This window comes from Meles meles, chromosome 11 (assembly GCF_922984935.1).
Source record: "Meles meles chromosome 11, mMelMel3.1 paternal haplotype, whole genome shotgun sequence".
NCBI lineage: Eukaryota > Metazoa > Chordata > Mammalia > Carnivora > Mustelidae > Meles > Meles meles.
In genome coordinates, this window is record NC_060076.1 from 6,625,440 (window position 1) to 6,645,342 (window position 19,903).

The following is a 19,903-nucleotide window of genomic DNA, read 5'->3' on the forward strand; positions in this document are numbered from 1 at the left end:
ATCCTAGACTGAATCAGGATGTTCTCCTAAGAAGAAAGAGGATGGCAGGATTTTTGGAGCTACAATTCAAGACCTGTTGCCTATCCCGTACCGCCTGGGAACACAGGTAAGAAAACTGTCACAACTTCTGGTGGTAATGGATGGTCGCTGGACTTACTGTGGGAATCCTTTCATGGTGCATAAAAATGCCGAATCATTCCGATGTCCGCTCGAAACCAACAGAAAATTATTTGTCACTTACGCTTCAATCAAAAAAAAAAAAGAGCCGCTGTCCAGCTAGGGCCTTAAGGCGGGTGACAAACAGGCTCCCCGCATGGGAATCGAGCATTCCCCAAAGACTGCCTTGCCCTCTGCTGTGTCTGCAGTCTCCGGGGCTGCAACCACGGTGACACAGCAATGTCCCCAGGTCGTGGGCAGTCTGGCACAGGGAACAAGTCACTCGGGGAAGATCTAAGGTCAGAGTATGCTTGGAACAAGGCACATCCATCAAGCCCAAATTATTCATGAAGTCAAGATATCTATCGGGATTCCCCAGGGAAGAACAGTTCAATACTAAGTCCCCATGCACAACACGACCGGGTGAAACCAAACACACACACAAATTAAAAACACAGACTCTTCTCAAAAGCTAACTCCCTCTCTAAAAACCAACTCTCAGTAGACACAGTACATAGACAATGTCTCCGTTCTTTTTCCGAGACCAAGAAATGCAGTTTCTAGAAGCAATGAAAACAAACTGCTCCCTAGAGAGGGTGCTGTCGCAGCTGTCCCAGCTGCCTGCTGACCAGTCTGCGAATATTTACCCAGCGCGGGGCACGCACCCGAACAGGTGACGCGACACGTGCAGGAGAAGCAGATGGAGGAAGGGAGCCCCTGAGACCCATCCAGGGCCGCAATGGCAGCTCCCAGAGGCTTTTATCAATGTCGCAAGCGATTTCAAAACACTTCTTTTTCTTCCAGGTCTCTTGTTGGCTCCAACACCCTGAAGAGCCCACAGAAGGCCTGGTCTGCGGGCCCACAACTATTACGTTTTAGCTCTCGGGGAAGATCCCTGCTTCATCCTTCATCCCAGGGGGCTGTCTCTGTTAGGCATCCTGGCACACGGTCGCTAGGATACCCAGGCGAAAACCACTCCGCGCGGCTCTTACGTGACTGGTGGCGATGATGAGCAGCATCCTCCAGGCGGAGACCAGCATCTGACACTCCACCAGGGAGGTGCAGCTGCTGCCCTCCGTGTCGGCTGTGTGAGCCGCCAGTGACTTGACGTATCCTGACCAGTAGGCAAAGCGCTTCTCGCTGGAAAATTTCTTAAGCGTATCTTTTAATGACTGATCTAATGAGCCCCTAGGTGTCAAGAAAAAACAAAACCTAGTTAGGTTTTGAAAGCGGACGGAAACGTGATGGGCACAGACCCTTGTCGAGGCAGAGAAAGCAACCTCACTTGGGCTTAAAGGCAGACGGCTCCGGTCACCTCCACTGTGTGGGGCTCCTACTTCGTGCTCAACATAATGGGTTAGGCCGAGGCCTTTTCCAGGATTCCTCCTCCATAAAATCCCAGGCACATGGAGTTTGCTTCACAATAACTCTCTCTGACAATCATAAATGCCATCAACGGACTGGCCAGGGGCACAACTCAGCGGCCTCCATCAATGGCTCCAAACCAGCTCTCTCCTCTGCCTGGGCTCAAAGAGCCATGCTCCCCATGGCAGGCCACTGTGCAACCCCTCACCCAAACCTTAAATTAAAATCTCGAAAGGGGAAAGGACTCACTTAACTACATAGTATATCTCCAAGCAAATTATCTTCATGATGAGGGCACAGGTTTCCAGGACGCTGGGCTGTGGAGCGGAGAGCAGATTAGACACCAATCATGAAGAGAACCTCTGCCCTGGTGTCCCCTTCGATGGAACAGAACAGGGACCTGACACTTGGGAAACTAGGAAGCCCAATCTCTAGCAGATGCGAACGGGCATCCACGATGGCAGGTCTGCGGGGTCTCCGAGCAAGTGGAGAAGACCACGGACGGAGCCATCCCCGCAGGGCCAGGCATGCCACGTTCCTTCCCAGAAGACAGCAAAGGGAGAGGAAGCAAGCACGCCTCTGAGAAAGAAGCTTCCAGTGAAGAAAACACTCTCATTGCTTACTGAAGGGATGTATCATTTCCTACACCTCAGTCTCACCACCCAGCCTGTCCTCCCAGGGACTCTCCGCCCCATCCCACCCTTCACCCTGGCTTACCTCAGAGGTTTCTGAGGGAGGAGAAAGCGTTCCAAATAGTGGACTGGTTAAATTCTCCCAAAACTTGGGTCTGAAAAGAAAATACATTTGGAAATCATACTTTCTCTGACACAGGCCTTCCTGAAGTTCTGTCCCCCCGCCCCAGCTGGTTACTTGTCCGTACTGTACCCGTCTCAATCCTAACATGTGTTTCTTGAGTCAACTGCTCCTACATAAAGGTAACAGGTTCCACAGATAAAAATTATGTTTTCCTGTTAAAAACACAATTGTATGTATGTTCTAGAGTTGACCAATAAAAATTCTCATGGGGCGCCTGGGTGGCTCAGTCGTTAAGCAGCTGCCTTCAGCTCAGGTCATGATCCAAGCATCCTGGGATCGAGCCCTGCATCAGGCTCCCTGCTCAGTGGGAAGGCTGATTCTCCTTCTCCCACTGCCCTGCTTGTGGTCCCTCTCTTGCTGTCTCTCTCTCTGTCAAATAAATAAATAAAATCTTTAAAATAAATAAATACATAAAAGTAAATAAAAATTCTCATGATTTGTGCCACCATACATTTTCCACAGCCCCACAAAGAGTGGGGAGGGAATAAGGACGTGGACTCCTGTGGTCAGCCTTCTGAATGTCCCTCCCCTTTCTGCAAACAGGGTCCTGGAGAACAGGGGTTTCATTTAGTTCAAGGGCTCAAGCAAGCCACTCTCATCTGAAGCTACTGGTATCAAGAACAAGGAATTGTGACGGGGTTGGCGAAAGGGAGAAACGTACAAGGCAGGAAAAGGAAGGTACCCTCAGACAGCCCCATGTCTGCCTTCGGGTGAACAGGACACCTGCCAGCAGCGGCAGCAGCAGAGAACGGCTCCGAGTCAGGCTCCCGCGCACTGAACCAGGCTCTGAGCACAGATTATGCGTCTGCCAAGTGAGCTGTCACAACAAACCTCGAAAGTATAAACCATTGTTATTCCCATTTTGCAAACACAAGCCTTGCAAGGCAATCCCTCCCAGAGTCAGACTCACTTGGTTCTGAGGACCAGCATGGCACTGTCCCGCCGGTCCTGCCACAGGGCGTGCAGAAAGGCAATGGCTGCCCGATGCAGCAGGGGCGGACACCAGTAGCGGTCCTGCTGCTGGGAATCAATCAGCTCCAGCACCGCGTGGAGGCAGCTCCACACGCCAAGGCTGAATTCCTGCAAGAGGGCCAAGCGACAGTTCAGTCCCTCAGCCACCACCCACCAGCGCACCCACCCCCCTCCCCCAGCTTCGTCCCTGGCACCGGCTCACCTTGGAGCCATCACTGCCATCCTTCACCTCCAGGTTCAGAAACAGTTCAATGAGGCCTGGCTGAGTCTCTACCGCAACCGTGAGGAACTCCAGAATCATGACTTTGATGCGCATGTCCTCAATCTTGCTCTGCAGCCGGGTCAGGAAGGCATCTCGAATGGCAGCTGCATCGTTGCCCAGGCAGGCATATACGGACATCGGGGCCACCTGGCGGACACCGAACACACAGACGTAGGGCTCTACATTCAGAAAAACCTCCACGAGCTCCTGCAGAACATACTGGAGAACTCGTAGAAAATGTGTGGAAAGGGAAACATCCAGATGTACAGCTCTGGGTTAGAAGGGACATTGTATCAAACTACAGTACAAAAGGCCCACCAATTCATGAAAGAAAAAGTAATCAACATAAAAACATGCACGACCTCTCTCGTGGTTAAAAATATGCAAGATAAAAAAATGAGATAATATGAATTTGCCTATTCAATTAGCAAAGATTTGAAAAAACTCATGGGGCCATTGTGGCAGGGATATGGGACTTGGCGTTAGTACAAACTGCCGGAGCGCCAGGCTGGCTCAGCAGGTGGAGCGTGAGACTCCTGATCTTGGAGCGGTGGGTTCAAGCCCCATGGTGGGTGTGGAGATTAGGTTTTAAAAAAAAAAAAAAAAAAAAAAAAAGAGCATAAACTGTTACTATCCTTTTTGGAGGATAATTCAGAAATACCTTAAAAGGTTAAAATGTTCACTAATACCTAATTTTTAGGAACTGAAAACAGAAGTTTATGGAACTCTAGGGATGAAAGTCCTGCAGCATTGCCTGTAATAGTGAAAGACAAAAAAACAGCCCAAATCAATTAGGGTGCGTCCATTCTGGGGCACGCCATGCAAGCGTCAGAGACAATGAAGCAGCCCAAATGTGTCTATGTGGAAAGACTGCAAGATCTGGTGTTCCATGAAGAAAGCTAGGCATAAACAGCATAAATGGGGCCCTTCTACTTTTGTAAAGAATAAAAGAACACGCCAAACATCCTTTAAGCACAGATAAAAAGAACTCTGCCAGGGTGGCTCAATCTGTTGAGCAACCTGACTCTTGGTTTCGGCTCAGGTCATGATACCAGGGGTGTGAGACTGAACCCCGCACTGGGGTCCTCGCTGGGCATGAAACCTGCTTAAGAGTCTCTCTCTGCCTCTTTTCCCTCTCTTCTCTCTTAAGGGATATAAAAAAAAATCTGGACCAATGAATACCAATCTGCTCCTAGGGATCCGTGGAACAAAGGGATCAACGGGACCTTAATTTTCTATGTCACATTTATAGGTAAGGTTTCAATATTTTAAAATAAGTCTGTCTTTTGTGATCAGGAAAAAAAAACCATCATAAAACACCATTTACGTGTATGGCAACACAATTTGTATGTTGTGTGTATGACACATCACTTTAAAAGTCAGAGAAGTGGGGCGCCTGGGTGGCTCAGTGGTTTAAGCCTCTGCCTTCGGCTCAGGTCATGATCTCAGGGTCCTGGGATCGAGCCCCGCATCGGGCTCTCTGCTCAGTGGGGAGCCTGTTTCTCCCTCTCTCTCTGCTTGCCTCTCTGCCTACTTGTGACCTCTCTGTCAAATAAATAAATAAAATATTTAAAAAAAATAAAATAAAATAAAAGTCAGAGAAGTCTTGGGGCACCTGGGTGGCTCAGTCGGTTGAATGCCCAGCTCTTGATTTCGGCTCAGGTCATGATCTCAGGGGCATGGGATCGAGCCCCTCATCGGGCTCCATGCTGGGCATGGAACCTGTTTGGGATTTTCCCTCTCCCTCTGCACATCAGGTTCCCCACTCCCAGCTCATGCACACGTGTGTGACCTCACTCTCTCAGATAGATAAACAAACAAAATCTTTCAAAGTCAGAAAAGTCCAAGTTAGGTGTTTCCCTTGAAAGAAGGCAGGAGCGGTCTCAAGCACCAAGTGAGCTTTCTGGGGGCTTTAGCTGATTGAGTGGGAACCTACCGTGGCCAGACGTTTCAGCAGCTGGATGGCCAGACGCGGCAAAGCAGGATCGTGTTTGTGGTAGATGTATTTGGCAAGAACAGCAATGAGGTTGTTCCCATGGGCACCTGAAGCAGCACAGGAAATAGGTTAGACAGCAAGTGTGCCGAGTCAAGCCCCTAAGAGAGGCTGCTGGTCACAAAGGCTCACACACAAGGGAGTTTACTGCCCTCAAGTCCTGGGAAGGCCAGAGAAAATCCAGGGGGGCCAACCGTTCTTTTTTTTTAGTAGCCAAGGGGACACCCAGGATTTGGAGGTAAACACCCCAAGCCAATTCATTAAGAACAGAAAGAGAGACATTTTGAAAAAAACAGGTAGTCTCTTACCAGGTTAGAAAAAGATATCACACTGAAAAACTACACTGAAATGCAAATATTATCAAATCCCAAAATGATACAAGTAGAACACATCTTAGACATTACCTAACCACCTACTTAAAAATGAGGAAACAAGGGGGCGCCTGGGTGGCTCAGTGGATTAAGCCGCTGCCTTCGGCTCAGGTCATGATCTCAGGGTCCTGGGATCGAGCCCCGCACTGGGCTCTCTGCTCTGCAGGGAGCCTGCTTCCTCCTCTCTCTCTGCCTGCCTCTCTAACTTCTTGTGATCTCTCTCTCTGTCAAATAAATAAATAAAATCTTTGGGGCGCCTGGGTGGCTCAGTGGGTTAAAGCCTCTGCCTTTCACTCAGGTCATGATCCTAGGGTCCTGGGATCGAGCCCCGCATTGGGCTCTCTGCTTGGCAGGGAGCCTGCTTCCTCCTCTCTCTTTCTCTATGCCTGCCTCTCTCCCTACTTGTGATCTCTATCTGTCAAATAAATAAATAAAATCTTTAAAAAAAAAAAAAAATGAGGAAACAGGGTCCCGAAGGGATTAAATGAATAGTGTGAGACCAAAGAGTCAAACAGTCGATATTTGCCAGGTACTACCAACTTCTCTCCATGATTGACAAGTAGTAATCTTACCTCCACTGGAATCTTATAAGGGAGGCACTACTATTATCCTCATTTGATAGACGACAAAGCTGAGGCAGAGCTGCTTAATAATGAGCCAAGGTAACACGGCTGATTAGAGCCAAAATCTGAAGTCAGGCAGCCTGACTGTGAACATGGGTCCCTAACTATTATTCTGTCATCAACAGGAGGCAGAAGCGAAGGACGTTCCAGCCCTCTTGTTTCTAAGTCCAGGATGGGAGCTGGTGATCATTCCCAAATTCCCTCCAGGAATTAGTGAGAAAATACTTCTGGTCTCCAACAACACAGCTTGAAGTATGCCCTTGTGAGCAGAAGCCCTGCTGGTCAGAAGAGCGATACATACCATGCTGTGTGAGAGCCTGCTCCAGGGGGGACACCACATTAGAAGGCGGTTTCAGCCGAATAACATTGTTGGTGACGGAGAATGCCAGTTTCACTGTCTTGATCAGCAGCTGGCCCTGCCCCTGGCCCTCTGCCCCATCGCTAGGGTGCCAAATAGAAACCAAAGTTGATTCAGACAACATGACTTCATTCACAACATATGTTCTCTCATGAATTAGATTCCAACAATAATCCCAGAGGTCAACAGCTTCTGTTAGAGGCCCCAGTCCAAATTAGGAGCGAGGAGGAGCAATCAACTCCTTTTGCTGTGTGCCAGTCTACACAGCAGCCACCAGGGTACATAAAGTCTATGTCCTAGGGGAAACAAGACTGTCTTAAAAAGCTACCACACGTTAGCTTACACTGGAATTCTTAGAACACGCAGGCTCAGTAAAGACAAACGGGGAAGGAAGGGGGCTGGGAGCCCTACCTGCGGGGCTGAGCAGCCATCACCATGTCGATGGTGTCCACACCGACGCCCATGATGTTGATGACTGTCTGCCCAGCTTCTGTGTAGGCCAGGCTGCAAATGCAGAGAGACTGCAGGCTGGGGCTGTGACTGCAAGACAGACACGTTCCGAGTTACTAGGGAGCCACCAAGTTTATGACTGGAAGGGAAGAGCACTGTCCAAACCGAACCAAGGGGACATCAGTAATACAAGGTAGCTCTCTGCCAGATGAACACACTCTGATCACTCTGCTTAAACAGACTTGCTCTTAGGGCCCCCTGGGTGGCTCAATGAAATGTTTGCCTTCAAGGGCACCTAGGTGGCTCAGTGGGTCAAAGCCTCTGCCTTCGGCTCAGGTCGTAATCAGGGTCCTGGGATCAAGCCCCGTACCGGGCTCTCTGCTCAGCAGGGAGCCTGCTTCCTCCTCTCTCTCTGCCTGCCTCTCTGCCAACTGTGATCTCTGTCTGTCAAATAAATAAATAAAAGCTTTTAAAAAAAAATGTTTGCCTTCAGCTCAGGTCATAATCTCGGGCTCCTGGGACCGAGTGCCGTGTAGGGCTCCCTGCTCAGTGGGGAGTCTGCTTCTCCCTCTTCCTCTGCCCTCACCGCCCCCCAACTTATGCACAAACATGAGCGCTTCTCTCTTGAATAGAAGTCCTAAAAAATTAAAAAAAAAAAAAAAAAAAGATTTGATCTTAGAAACCACCCTGCAAAGCTATCTTACTGTCTTATCAATTAATGGATAGATTTACTGAAATGAGTAATTATTAATCCACAGAAGAGACTGCACGGAGCCATTCAAACAAGACAGGTCTGTATGAAGTGGCGTGGAAATGAAACTCCAGAGCAGTCAGTACGAGCAGAGGAAATCACGTAGCAGAAAACATACTAACTTCGTAGTCATCTCCCAGAGGTAGGTTTAGGAAGGGTGCTTTCTACTTCATAATGAACATGTGTTACTTTTGCAAAGATCATAAAAAACAATTTTTGTGTGTGTGTGTGTGTGCATGCCCGCGTACACAATCTCATTGGGGACAAGCTTCCCTTCACTTCTCTTCTCGACCCACAGGGAGAAAGGATGCCCTCCAGTGGAAAGCAAATCAGAACCTCAAGTACTGAGCTCTGGGCTCAAGCAAGCGGAGTTCTCTGGAAGAACAAGGGGGCTCCGCACAGAAGGCCCTGTCCTCCCGTGAGGAGTGGTGGCATCTGGGCATAGCCAGCTCAAGCAGTCACTCCCCCGCCCCCATACCTGCCATGTAGGTCGGCCTCATGGCACAAGTTCAGGATCGCATGAATCAGCTCCAGGATCAGGCAACCTGGACTCCAGAAAAGACACAGGAATGATGTGGCATTCTGTGATGACCTGCATCCCGAGAAAGGGGAAGACAAGATCTCCAGGGAGCCTGGAATTGCTTGGTCTTCCCTGCACACGCCGCCTTCCTTACCGATCTGTTCTCTCACGCCGTGGGAGTTGTAACGCCACTTGTGATAGCCGGGAAGCATCTCCTTCAGCACAAACATGACACAGGGCACCAGCCCTTGGCTCTGGGTACTGCCCAGCTGCCCCTACAAGAAACCATGCTGTGAGGACTTCTGCCATTTAAGGAAGGGTTTTAGCCATCAGAGATTGAACTCGAAACCCACAGGTCCACAAGAAATCTTGGCAAACTCTGGCAAACATCAGGATTCAATGGGGTCCCAGCTGTGGGTTTCCCTGGCACAGAGAAAAAGACTAACAAACAACGTCATCATGTCCCAAAAGGCAGCTAGTGAAGGGGACAGAGGAGGGTTAAATCTGTGCAGGGGAGCGGTACCATAAACATGAAGGACATGGGACCATCAGGGACGGGGAATGCCGGTTTCATGGTCATGATGCCAGCCACACCCAACCTCTCTTCTGCCCCACGAGTACCAGAAAGGAGCTCTACTACTCACAATTCTTTGCCTAACGTGACTCGGTAGCGTCAGCGTCCTCACCTGTAGTGGGGGTTCTTCACTTCTGTGTAACAGATCCTCATCCCTGTCCCCACAAAGGCCTATTTCTACTTCTGTCAGCACCTGGTCACGGACCCCACAGGCAGGAAGTGGCCCGAGTGCTTCTTGCGTGCGGCCCTTTCCACAACTCCGTGAAGTAGAGCCCGTTCAACGACTCCTGTTTCACAGAGGTTGTAAAAAGTTCTTTACCCGCCCGAGGCTGATGGAGCAGGCAAGAGGTCAACCTGAAATGTAAACCTAACTCTGTCCAACTGCAACATCTAGTTTTCAAACTCAGCTGGGACCCATTAATGGATTGTGGAACCAGCTTATGAGAAAATATCCAAATGCCTTTTGCGTCGTCAGAGTAGTGCTGAATTGTGACCCTCTGCCTCGGGGGTCCACACACACGTACGTGTATACGGAGTCGGCAGAAAACATACGTACCACCCTGGGCTCCAGTGAAAACAGCTTGAGAGTCACCACATCTTATCATCTGCCTCCGAGGGTTACATAAATTAACCCGGAAAAAGTGCCCATCACAGAACGGGTACAGAGTCAATACATAGAAACTATTAATGCCATAACCTCAGGACAACTGTGGGGCCTGAAGACCCGAGGACCACAGTAGGAGAGACTTTCGGATGATTCCATCTGACCCGTTCTTACCTTGACAAGAGTGGTGATCAAGCGCAGAAAGGCAATTGTGACCCCGTACTCGCCCTGGGGCTGCTCGCTGTTCATCAGGAGGTTTCCATACCCTCCGGCGTTCATCCCCTCCGCACTGAGAGAGAACAGAGGCAGGGGAATCAGGGTGGGGCAATCTCAGAGTTTCCAGAAACTAATCACAGAGCATTCTTGTTATTACCTAGATGGCTTGGGCCCCCAACAGGACATCTTCGCAAAAGAATTCATCAGATCTAAGCTACTTCCTACCCAGAGTGAACATTACGAAGGTGTTTTATTGATGTACAACCTCAAGAGCTTTCAAGTAAAGAAATCAAATAAACATCCAAAAAAATCCTTTTGTCTTACAAGTTAAGAGCGGGCAAGGAGAGAATGCTCAGGTAGGAAAATGGAGCCTTTGTATTAATAAATGCCCAGCAGGTGAGCTCCAGGAGCCATGAAACAAGAGTGACTACGGCCTAAGAAAGGGAAGCCAAGTCTCTGGATCTAGTCACTTCCGGATTTTTCAGGTGGGAGAGTTAATTCCCACACACCAAGGGGGGTTGCCCTGGATAAGAAATATATCCAGAAACTTCCAGGATAGTTTCTTGAAAAGGAATGAAGCTAGCCGGGACCTGAAACGTGTGTGGTACTCCCAGGGAATACGCCCTGCCCAGCCAAAGAAGACCTGGCTCACCTAATCATCTGACTCATGCTGGAGACCTGGTGGGCCACGAATGGTAAAAAGCCTGTGTGACGAAGGTCAGTCCAGACCTGACAAGGAAAGAGAAGAGCCCAATGTCCAGGTGTCTTCAGCGAGCCACCAAGCGCACCCTTTTTGGCTCTTAGGAAGACTTGGCATCTCTCACCTTTGCTGGGTTCCGGGCAGCCAAAACAGTCAAGCAATTGACACAAGAAGCAATGACATCCACCGGCGGGGAGATCACTGTCGTCAGCCTGGAGAACAGTGCACGCTACTCGGTAAAGTGAGTAACACAACCTGTGCCTCCACAAACGTTTTCCATTTCTCTCTGCCCAAGTCCCTTCTCTCAGCAAGGACAGAAACACAGGAAGGCCCTCAGCTGGGGACAGTATCACACCAGGGCTTCCCACAGAGGAATGAGTATGGACGTTAACCGAGCGGGTGTGTGACCGGACAGAGGCTTACCGCTGCAGCAGCATGTAGATGCGGGACGTGATGGGCAAGAGACAGTCTGCTATGGACAGATCCGTGCTGATGACCTTATGCACCAGATCAATGATGGGTCTGACCCGCTGGCAGTGCTGGATTACATCTGTGGGGAAAGAAAGCAAACAGTTCCTTCAAGAACATGGAATAGTCTCTGAGACCCAGAAAAACACTACACTTATCCCAGTCCGGATGGTTTTCAATTTTATCTTCAGAGTCTCTGTCCTCCGAATCTAAGCACAGCCATTTTCCGTCCCCACAGTCCCGTCTCCCTCAGCGGACCTGACCTGCAGTGGAAACGACGTGCAGCAGCATTTCGATCTCGCACGTAAAGAGGGTCCAGCTGCTGTAGGAGTACTCCCAGCGTACCAGGTAAGCCCTGTCGTCCAGCACTACCTGGCCCACGGTGCCCTGAGGGATGCGAAGGTTGGTCTGGCCCCCTGTGGGAGAGAGGAAAGGAAAGGAGTCTAATATCTGGGAATACGATAGGAAAAAGTGCCTCCTACACCAGACACCAGATTTAGTCACACAGAGATGTACACGCTCTCTTCCGAAGAGCTAGCACCGATGGACCGGTTTCACCCGAGTTGTAGCTCGCATCGGAATTCCCTTTCAAGGCCGAATACTAACCCACAGTACATATGTACCACATTTTGTTTATCAGTTTCACCTGTTGGGGGATACTTATTTATTTATTTAAAAAAGATTTTATTTATTTATTTATTTATTTGACAGATAGAGATCACAAGCAGGCAGAGAGAGAGAGAGAGAGAGAGAGAGAGAGGAGGAAGCAGGCTCCCCGTGGAGCAGAGAGCCCGATGCGGGGCTCGATCCCAGAACCCTGGGATCATGACCTGAGCCGAAGGCAGAGGCTTTAACCCACTGAGCCACCCAGGCGCCCCGGGGACACTTATTTAAAACTGTTTTTATATACGCCCTTTTACCCAACAACCCCACCGTGGGGACGCTATGCACTAAAAATAAAAGCACCAGTGTATGAGGGACATGGACCCGAGGCAGCACTGTTTGTAGTGGCAGAAACCTGACATGGCCTACATGTTCTTTAGAATGAAAAAGATACACGACTCTGGAATATCCAGAATAATTCTGTAGTTACTAAAAAGAACAGGTCAGATCTGTATATAAGGAAAGCAGCTTGCAGGATGAGTCTCGAAGAGCATACACAGTATGTGAAAGGACACACCAGCTCTCAGCACCAACTACCCAACAGGTAAGTCCCAACAGGCAAACTCAGTGAGGTATAGATTGGTGCCATCTCTCTCGTTACAATGAACACGCATTATTTTTGAAATAAAACAATCCAGTGACGTAAAAAAGGGAGAAAGGCACTCAGTTATTAACAAGCATAGTGGAGAGAACTGCTTGAAAGGCGGCTTGCATGAAAAAGCTGAAGCTGCGAAGATGAAGCCTCAAAGAGGCCGAGGAAAAGAGCTTCTGAACCAAGGTCTCTCCATCTTACCAAGAGGATAAAGGAGTTTGGATGTTTGCCTCCGCCAGAGAGTTCCATCTTCGTGGGAGATCACATCATGGGGCTTGTGCTTATAAAGTTCATTGTAGAAAGACATCTTATCCAAGAAACTATACACCTGCCAACATGCAGAAAAAACACACCTACACGTTTACCTGGGGGACATGCAAGGGGTCCCGTGTCCACTTCTCTGCTCTTTAGCCAGACTGTGAACACGGGGACTCCCTAACTCTTGAACCCGCCTCCGCACTCGTTGCCAGCCCTCACCATCCTCTAACGCTGAACTCAAGGAGCCCTCACTCGCAGACAGCTGACTCTCCTGAATGGCGGGTCTTCACTACTCAAATGACGCTGACTGTGTGGCTTTTTTAGTTACTCCCTTCTTGTGTCTACTGTTAGTCTCTGCCAATGAGATAGTAAGGACCTTTACATTTTGTCCTCTCCCACAGCAACTACAACAGGTACTTTAAATTTTATAGACTTGAGACACTACCTCTGGCAGCGTTCATTCAACTTGAGACTATTTCTTGCTGCGGCAGCGGCACCCACAAACAGACCTCCCACACTCTGAATTCAGGCATCTAACCGAACCGCCTACCTTTTTGGCAGTGGACTTCCCTGATACGAGGGCTCGTAGCAATTGCAGGAGTGGGGAGAGGAGATGGGGGAACATCCCACAGACACTGTCCAGAATGATCCCAAGCCCGGAGGTTGGCTCCTATCGTAGAAGGAGAGAAGTCACTGACCACATAATCCACGAATTACAGATCTCCGAATTGCCCAGCAATCATAAGAAAGCCTAAAACCAATCATTTCCTTCAGGCAGACATCACTCCTTTCTAACAATTTAAGACTCCATATTTCCACTGAAAATGGTTATCAACAGCAGATTTAGGCAGGACCTGAAAAGAGAACATCGCTGCCTCCAGTGACCTCTTCTGGCCATCCTCCCTGTAGGAAGACAACAGCATTCACCTCCGCATGACGTGTTTCCAATAAAGTGAAAAGCACCAACCACATACCAGCATTTGGCTACCACACAAAAGCAACAGATCCTCAATCTATACATGGTTTCATGCCACCTTCTCCCAGGAACAGTGTGAGGCCGGACAGTAACTCAGGAAGAAGATAAAACATACAGGCCACAGTACAAAGGAGAACAGATTTACTCACCAGCTGGACCCCAGGGCTTCAGGCTGCTGTCAATGCTAACCCTGAGGACTGGTGAGAAACTGTTCTCTCCAAAGCCAAATTCCCATCTAACCAGTTACATATTCTGACTACCCAGAGTCACAATCTCCCAATACCATGTTCAAGAGTCACAGTGACACTGATGCCCGAGACCGTCGATGTGAACAAAGACTCGGTGGGTCAGATGGCGAATATGCTAGTTAATAGTGCAGGCCACGGATTCAAGTCAGCTGAAACTGCTTCCTGATCCTGTTTGTCTAGCTGTGTGACCTTGGCAAGTCACTTCACATCTCTGAGCATCACCTTTCCTCATATGCAAAATGGTGATGACAATAATTCTATTTACTTCATAGATTTTTGTAAAGATTAATGTGAAAAGACATAAACGTTTAATATCAGACCTATCACAAAGTTAAGTGCTTGATAAATTCTTTCGCTACAAGAATATCTTAGCATAATTCCCTCTGACACACTTACTGTTCCCCAGAATAGTTCTGGAAGAGAAGGGTCTGCCAGGACTTCACATGCTGTGTCAATTACATCCTGTTGGGGGAGGGGGAAGAAAATAGCTTATTTTCCCTCTTTGAACCACTATTTTTTTTTTTTTTACTGCATTCTATTCAAATAAAAAATACCAACAATACTTTCAACATACTATGTCAGAAAGAACCCTAGGTTTTAAAAGTAAGATTATACCCTGTCTAGGGTGTACGTTGTTTCTGTTATACGCAGTTTGGCAAGTTAACCTCTCTGAACTTCAAAATCTTTACCTATAAAATGGTGATAATGTTATCACTTTGCAGTACTGTTTTAAGGACTAAATGAGGTAATATATGGAGAGGTGGACTATAAATTTTAAGATGCCTTATAAATGTGAGGTATTACTAGGCTCAGCTAAATTGCTCTCCTAGAGGACAAGAGTAATGCCTTTTTAAGTTTTTTAATCCTTAGCACCTAGTACAGTGCTTGGCATATGCTGGGAATGATTTTTTTTTTTTTAAAGATTTTATTTATTTATTTGACAGAGAGAGAGAGACAGAGATCACAAGTAGGCAGAGAGGCAGGCAGAGAGAGAGGGGGAAGCAAGCTCCCTGCTGAGCAGAGAGCCCGATGTGGGCTTCGATCCCAGGACCCTGACACCATGACCTGAGCTGCAGGCAGAGGCTTAACCCACTGAGCCACCCAGGAGCCCGGGAATGATTTTTTTTAAACAACCCAAGCACGAGGACCCTCGCAGCCTAGATATGTTAATACTGACACTCCAGATACATGATGAGGTCCAAATATGACCACCAGAATTTTGGCAAAGGATGCAAAGCTTACTCTGTGCCCCTAGAGCTTTGGAAATTGAGTTTTCTGGTTAACACCAATTTCTCTAATAATGGTAAGAAATTTTCATTTTTAGCAACTTCACCAATTTCTTCAGTTTCTAAAACAAGTCATTAAAAATTAATATAATGACTTAGTTATAAAGAACTCCTCAAAGAGCACTTTCCACTGCAAAGAACCAGGGTTCCGTGGAGAAACAGCATATCCCAGGTCTGGGGCCAGAATCCTGTAAGATAACCGTGATAGCGCTGTGACAGTGGGTCATACCAGAAACAATGGGGCTCTCAAAGTACGGAAGCTTTGTGTCAGACACATTCAGAAGCTCATCAAAGAGTTCTTACTGGCCAAAGGTGGGGGGTCTGAGCATAAGAAGAGTAACTGCAGTGGATTAAAATATAGTTAACGGGGCACGTGGGTGGCTCAGCAGGTTAAAGCCTCTGGCTTTGGCTCAGGTCATGATCCCGGGGTCCTGGGATCGAGCCCCGCATCAGGCTCTCTGCTCGGCGGGGAGCTGCTTCCCTCTCTCTCTCTGCCTGCCTCTCTGCCTACTTGTGAGCTATGTCTGTCAAATAAAGAAATAAAATCTTTAAAAAAAAAAAAAAAAACCCACCAAAAAAACCCCACAGCTAACATGTTTATTTATACCCAGGAATTCACAATGACATGTAAAAATTTAAAGACCTCACTAGAGTGTTAACCACCTATGCAGGGTGGTAGGGAAAACTAGTAAATATAGGAAAATAAGCATGTATAGTATTCTATACCAGAGTATCAGATAGCTAATAGCTAATGAGAGCAAGATTTTTTTTAAGTATAACTGACATACGTTACATTGATGGGAGGTTACAGCATAATCTAGTACTTGTATACACCATGAAACCAACTTCTATAGCAACATTCGAACCAACAAACAAAAGAGGAAACAGAATAGTGCCATTCTGTGACTCTCAAGGAACTAATAGATCTAGACAACCATCATCTCTAGACAATGATGTGGCTTGTGTCCGCCGCAGTGCAAAGCATGGGTGCAGATCAAAACTTGACAGAGTTATGGACCAATAATGTATGGACCTTATCTATTTAGATCCTGATCAAAACAAACTTATAACAAACCTACAACATTTATAAGATAATTAGAAATTTAAATCCTGACTTGTTATTTGAAGATAATGTTTGTTTAGATGTGTTAATGGTTGTAAAGTTTTATTAGCTCCTATTCTGGTTCATCGAATATTCATAGATGACACCAAATGATGTCAGGGATTTGCTTCAAAATAGGCACAGGACGGAAAGAGCACCAACATCTGCTGTCAGTTGATAATCTGGAAGCTGCTGATAGGACTGTTTAAGAGCTCACTACGTAATTCTGTCTTCTTTGATGTAAGTTTGAAATGTTTCACGTTTTAAAAATATTGCAAGGATATTTATTACACCCACTGATGTTTGGGACAGTGCTCTATCCCAAAATGAGATTACAAAACAGTATATACATTGTGATTCTGTTTTCAGAGAAGAATCATTATATTTTAATATATATGCATGCAGAAGATGTTTGGAAGGGAACTCAACAAATATTAACAGAGCTTGCCCTGTGTGGTGCGATTACACTTTTTTCTTTTTATCAGCACTTTCTGATTTTTCTGTCATTAATACGTATCATTTTGTATAATACAACAAATGAAAAGAAACAGCAATAAACAAATTAATACCTGGGGTATATGGGTGTGTGTGATAACAGGTCCAAAGGGATATCTTAGGGATATGACTGCAAAGCCCGGCAGTGTAGACAGTCTCACAAAAGCCAGATACTGACCTGCTGATTGCCCAGTGTGTGCAGCTCCAGCGAGGTCAGAACGAAAGAAAGGAGTCCGTAGACACACATGCCCGCGGTACTGGTGGTGCACTGTATGGGCAAAGGAGTCAGTAACTAATTCTGAAGAACAGAACTCTGCCCCCAGATTTAGCATAATCCTACACATTAATACAGTCTCTGTAAACAAATGGGAAGGGAATCCAAGGCTTTGTAATTTTCCTAACTTAGTCCCAAGATCAGGAAGACAAGGGATTTCTCCCTTGAGAGAGCAGGAACCATAAATATCACCACACCCCCAAGAATAAAATCAAAAGGGAACCATTTTCAAAATGACCAGTTTTCATGGGGAAGAAGAGCAGAACCAGTCCAGAGAAAGGATAAAGAGTCTCTATGTGCTGATACAAATGACGCAGCTGCCTGCATGGTTACCACGATAAATGACCCAGTGGCAGCCGGCGGGGCCTGCTGGTGGAGGTTTCTTCCTCGCATGTCAAAACAAACTCAGTCAACAGTGCCTCTGAAATTAAACCCCAACACGAGACTCAAGAGAGTGGCTAATTCATCCCGCTACGGCTGAATGAGTAAGCTCCCACAAAAAGATTTCTCCAGTCAGGGTGGTCAAAGCTGCCCTCCAGATTACTGTGGTGGCACAGAAGCCTGTACTGGCCAAGGGTTCAGACTGCACCTCCCACTGCCTGGCAGTATTATTCCGCCAGTAATTCGAGGGCAAGTTACATCTCCCTAAGTCTCAATCTCCTAATATGTAAAAGAGGATAAAAATCCCTAGCGCAAAGAAGTGCTGTAAGGACGAAGTAAGAGGATGCGCAGAAAGCGCCGATAACAGTGTCTACTCATACTAAATGAGCTACGAAGTTAGAAACAACTGTCATCATCATCCACGTCACTATTACAATTCTCATGACCGTTCTCATGATTCATTCACGGGCTTCTGCCCTGCTCTCCGGCATTCTCATGCTCCAACACCAACAGCCCGAGCCTCACGTCATTGCCCCCGCTGGCCAGTGAGCGGAGCAGTCGGGTCAGGTACTGAAATACGTTCAGCTGGATGGCTGTGCCACCTATCTTCCGGACAACACTGCTTGTCTCTTCTGGATGCAGGGTGTGACGGAGGAGAGCCCAGGCCAAAAGCACTGGGGCATGATGTGGAATGTCCCCGAAGGTCAACATCAAACGGTCCATATCCTGATTAAAAACAAAAAACAAAAAACCACCAAACTAAAAAACAAAACCTGTGTCACTGAAAAGAAAGGGTGAGAGCAAATGTCTTCCATTTGCCCACAGTAGCCCCTTGTCCCACTCTGATACTCTACTCTTCCCCAACCCCCACCACACGTCACTAATAAACCCCTCCATTACCCTTCCCTTGCCCCACAATTTTTTTCTTGATTTTAAGTAGTCTTAATGTAACATTATAAAATACATGTTCAAACGGAATTTTTTTGGGGGGGGGCAGTTTGCAAGTCATTTTATTCAGAATTTTGTATTTCCTGAATCAATAAATACTATACAAAACAATGTAAAAATGGCTACCATTTTTCCTCCCCTTCTCCCCCAACCTGGGGACAATCCCCTGGGTCATTGAACTCAGGGATTCTCCAGATTTGGTCCAGCAAATGAGGCTGAGTGACACTGTGGCCCCTTGGATCCTCAGAGGCGTTCAGCTGGGGTGGGGGAAAGCCTCTGGGGTTTGGAGGTTGACTAGGTTACGGACAGATTAGTGTTTTTGGGAGAAGAGACGGCGCCTGGAGCAAGAGCCTGCCCCAAAGAAAAGGGGGTCTAAAATGTTCACGGTTCCTTCTTTTGCCTCAAAAAGTGACATTTATTAAAAAAAAAAAAAAAATGACAAGATGTCCATCCCTTGGCTCCCTTCCCTCCCCCCTCCTGCTCCTCTTCAGCACCCCAGACTGAAGCCTGGGGGGCCTAGTAGCAGGACAGCCCCTCAGATGAGGTCAGTGACATTGAGGGGCATCTCCACAATGGAGGTGTTGTAGAAGGTCTCAATGTCTCGGAGAGTCCTCTTGTCTTCTTCCGTCACCATTCAAACGGAATTTTTTAGAAAATTTCCCAATCCTTCTTGAACTTTCTCTGCTCTTTCCCCACTTTCTAACCACCATGCCATCTGAATGTGTTTCCCCTTTGCTCTTCTTGCACAAGGTCCGTAAACAAAGACAACCCCCAGCATGCAGTCGTTGGGCCTCTTCTGTCCTGGTGCCAACTCTCTGAGTGACTCTACTCATTCTCACAGCCTCAGCTATGACCAATGTGCAGAAAACTGAAATCTGAGATTTCTTCCGATTAACTTAACACTGTAGAATCTTAAATTCCACCGTAAGGAAAATTTTACGTGGCAGTCTAGTTGAGTGGTGAAACACATACGGCTAACTATAAATTGTTTAAAGAGAAAGGAAGCCATTCCAAGTTTACCTGACAAATAAGCCCGTCCTGGGCAAACTGGTGCAGCTCTCTTCTGTCATCTAACGCACACTTATGCAAGGATTCAATATCCATGCCCTCCACCAGGATCAGGGCACTGAAGTAGCTGGGAAGAAAAATGGTATCATGGTGTCACATGTGCAGCTCTGAACCTTGTTGGAGAATAAGACGAAACGGAAGACACTTCAATAGCAAAAAATTACTAATGGTTTTTTCTGCATTTTTTTCATACTAAGTCTTCTAAACCCTGTACGTTATACTTCCAACACACCTCAATTCATCTGGCCACATTTAAACTGCCTGACGGTGGTTGACAGCGCCTTGTGCAGGCCAGAGCACAGATCCAGTGTGGAAAGTTTCTATGGCCACCAATGAGACATGACGCAGATAAACCATCTCACCACTCAAGTGTGTATCTTTGTTCACAGAGGAAACAGGCCTCAAAACGTGGA

General features: G+C 47.3%; 1 protein-coding gene across 1 annotated transcript in view; it reads right to left on the bottom strand.

Moving 5' to 3' along the window:
• NUP188 (nucleoporin 188) overlaps nt 1-19,903 on the bottom strand; it is a 52,694-nt gene that overhangs the window by 8,570 nt on the left and 24,221 nt on the right. The window contains exons 10-30 of the mRNA XM_046021995.1: nt 19,443-19,557; nt 18,000-18,200; nt 16,998-17,087; nt 14,333-14,398; nt 13,263-13,382; nt 12,656-12,782; nt 11,463-11,615; nt 11,155-11,281; nt 10,856-10,943; nt 10,684-10,760; nt 9,990-10,104; nt 8,792-8,912; nt 8,596-8,662; nt 7,328-7,456; nt 6,860-6,999; nt 5,508-5,614; nt 3,512-3,718; nt 3,248-3,417; nt 2,239-2,308; nt 1,771-1,838; nt 1,149-1,344 (exon numbers count right to left, since the gene is read on the bottom strand). Coding sequence (XP_045877951.1) covers nt 1,149-1,344; nt 1,771-1,838; nt 2,239-2,308; nt 3,248-3,417; nt 3,512-3,718; nt 5,508-5,614; nt 6,860-6,999; nt 7,328-7,456; nt 8,596-8,662; nt 8,792-8,912; nt 9,990-10,104; nt 10,684-10,760; nt 10,856-10,943; nt 11,155-11,281; nt 11,463-11,615; nt 12,656-12,782; nt 13,263-13,382; nt 14,333-14,398; nt 16,998-17,087; nt 18,000-18,200; nt 19,443-19,557 — 2,554 coding nt within the window. The remainder of the gene's footprint in view (nt 1-1,148; nt 1,345-1,770; nt 1,839-2,238; nt 2,309-3,247; nt 3,418-3,511; nt 3,719-5,507; nt 5,615-6,859; nt 7,000-7,327; nt 7,457-8,595; nt 8,663-8,791; nt 8,913-9,989; nt 10,105-10,683; nt 10,761-10,855; nt 10,944-11,154; nt 11,282-11,462; nt 11,616-12,655; nt 12,783-13,262; nt 13,383-14,332; nt 14,399-16,997; nt 17,088-17,999; nt 18,201-19,442; nt 19,558-19,903) is intronic.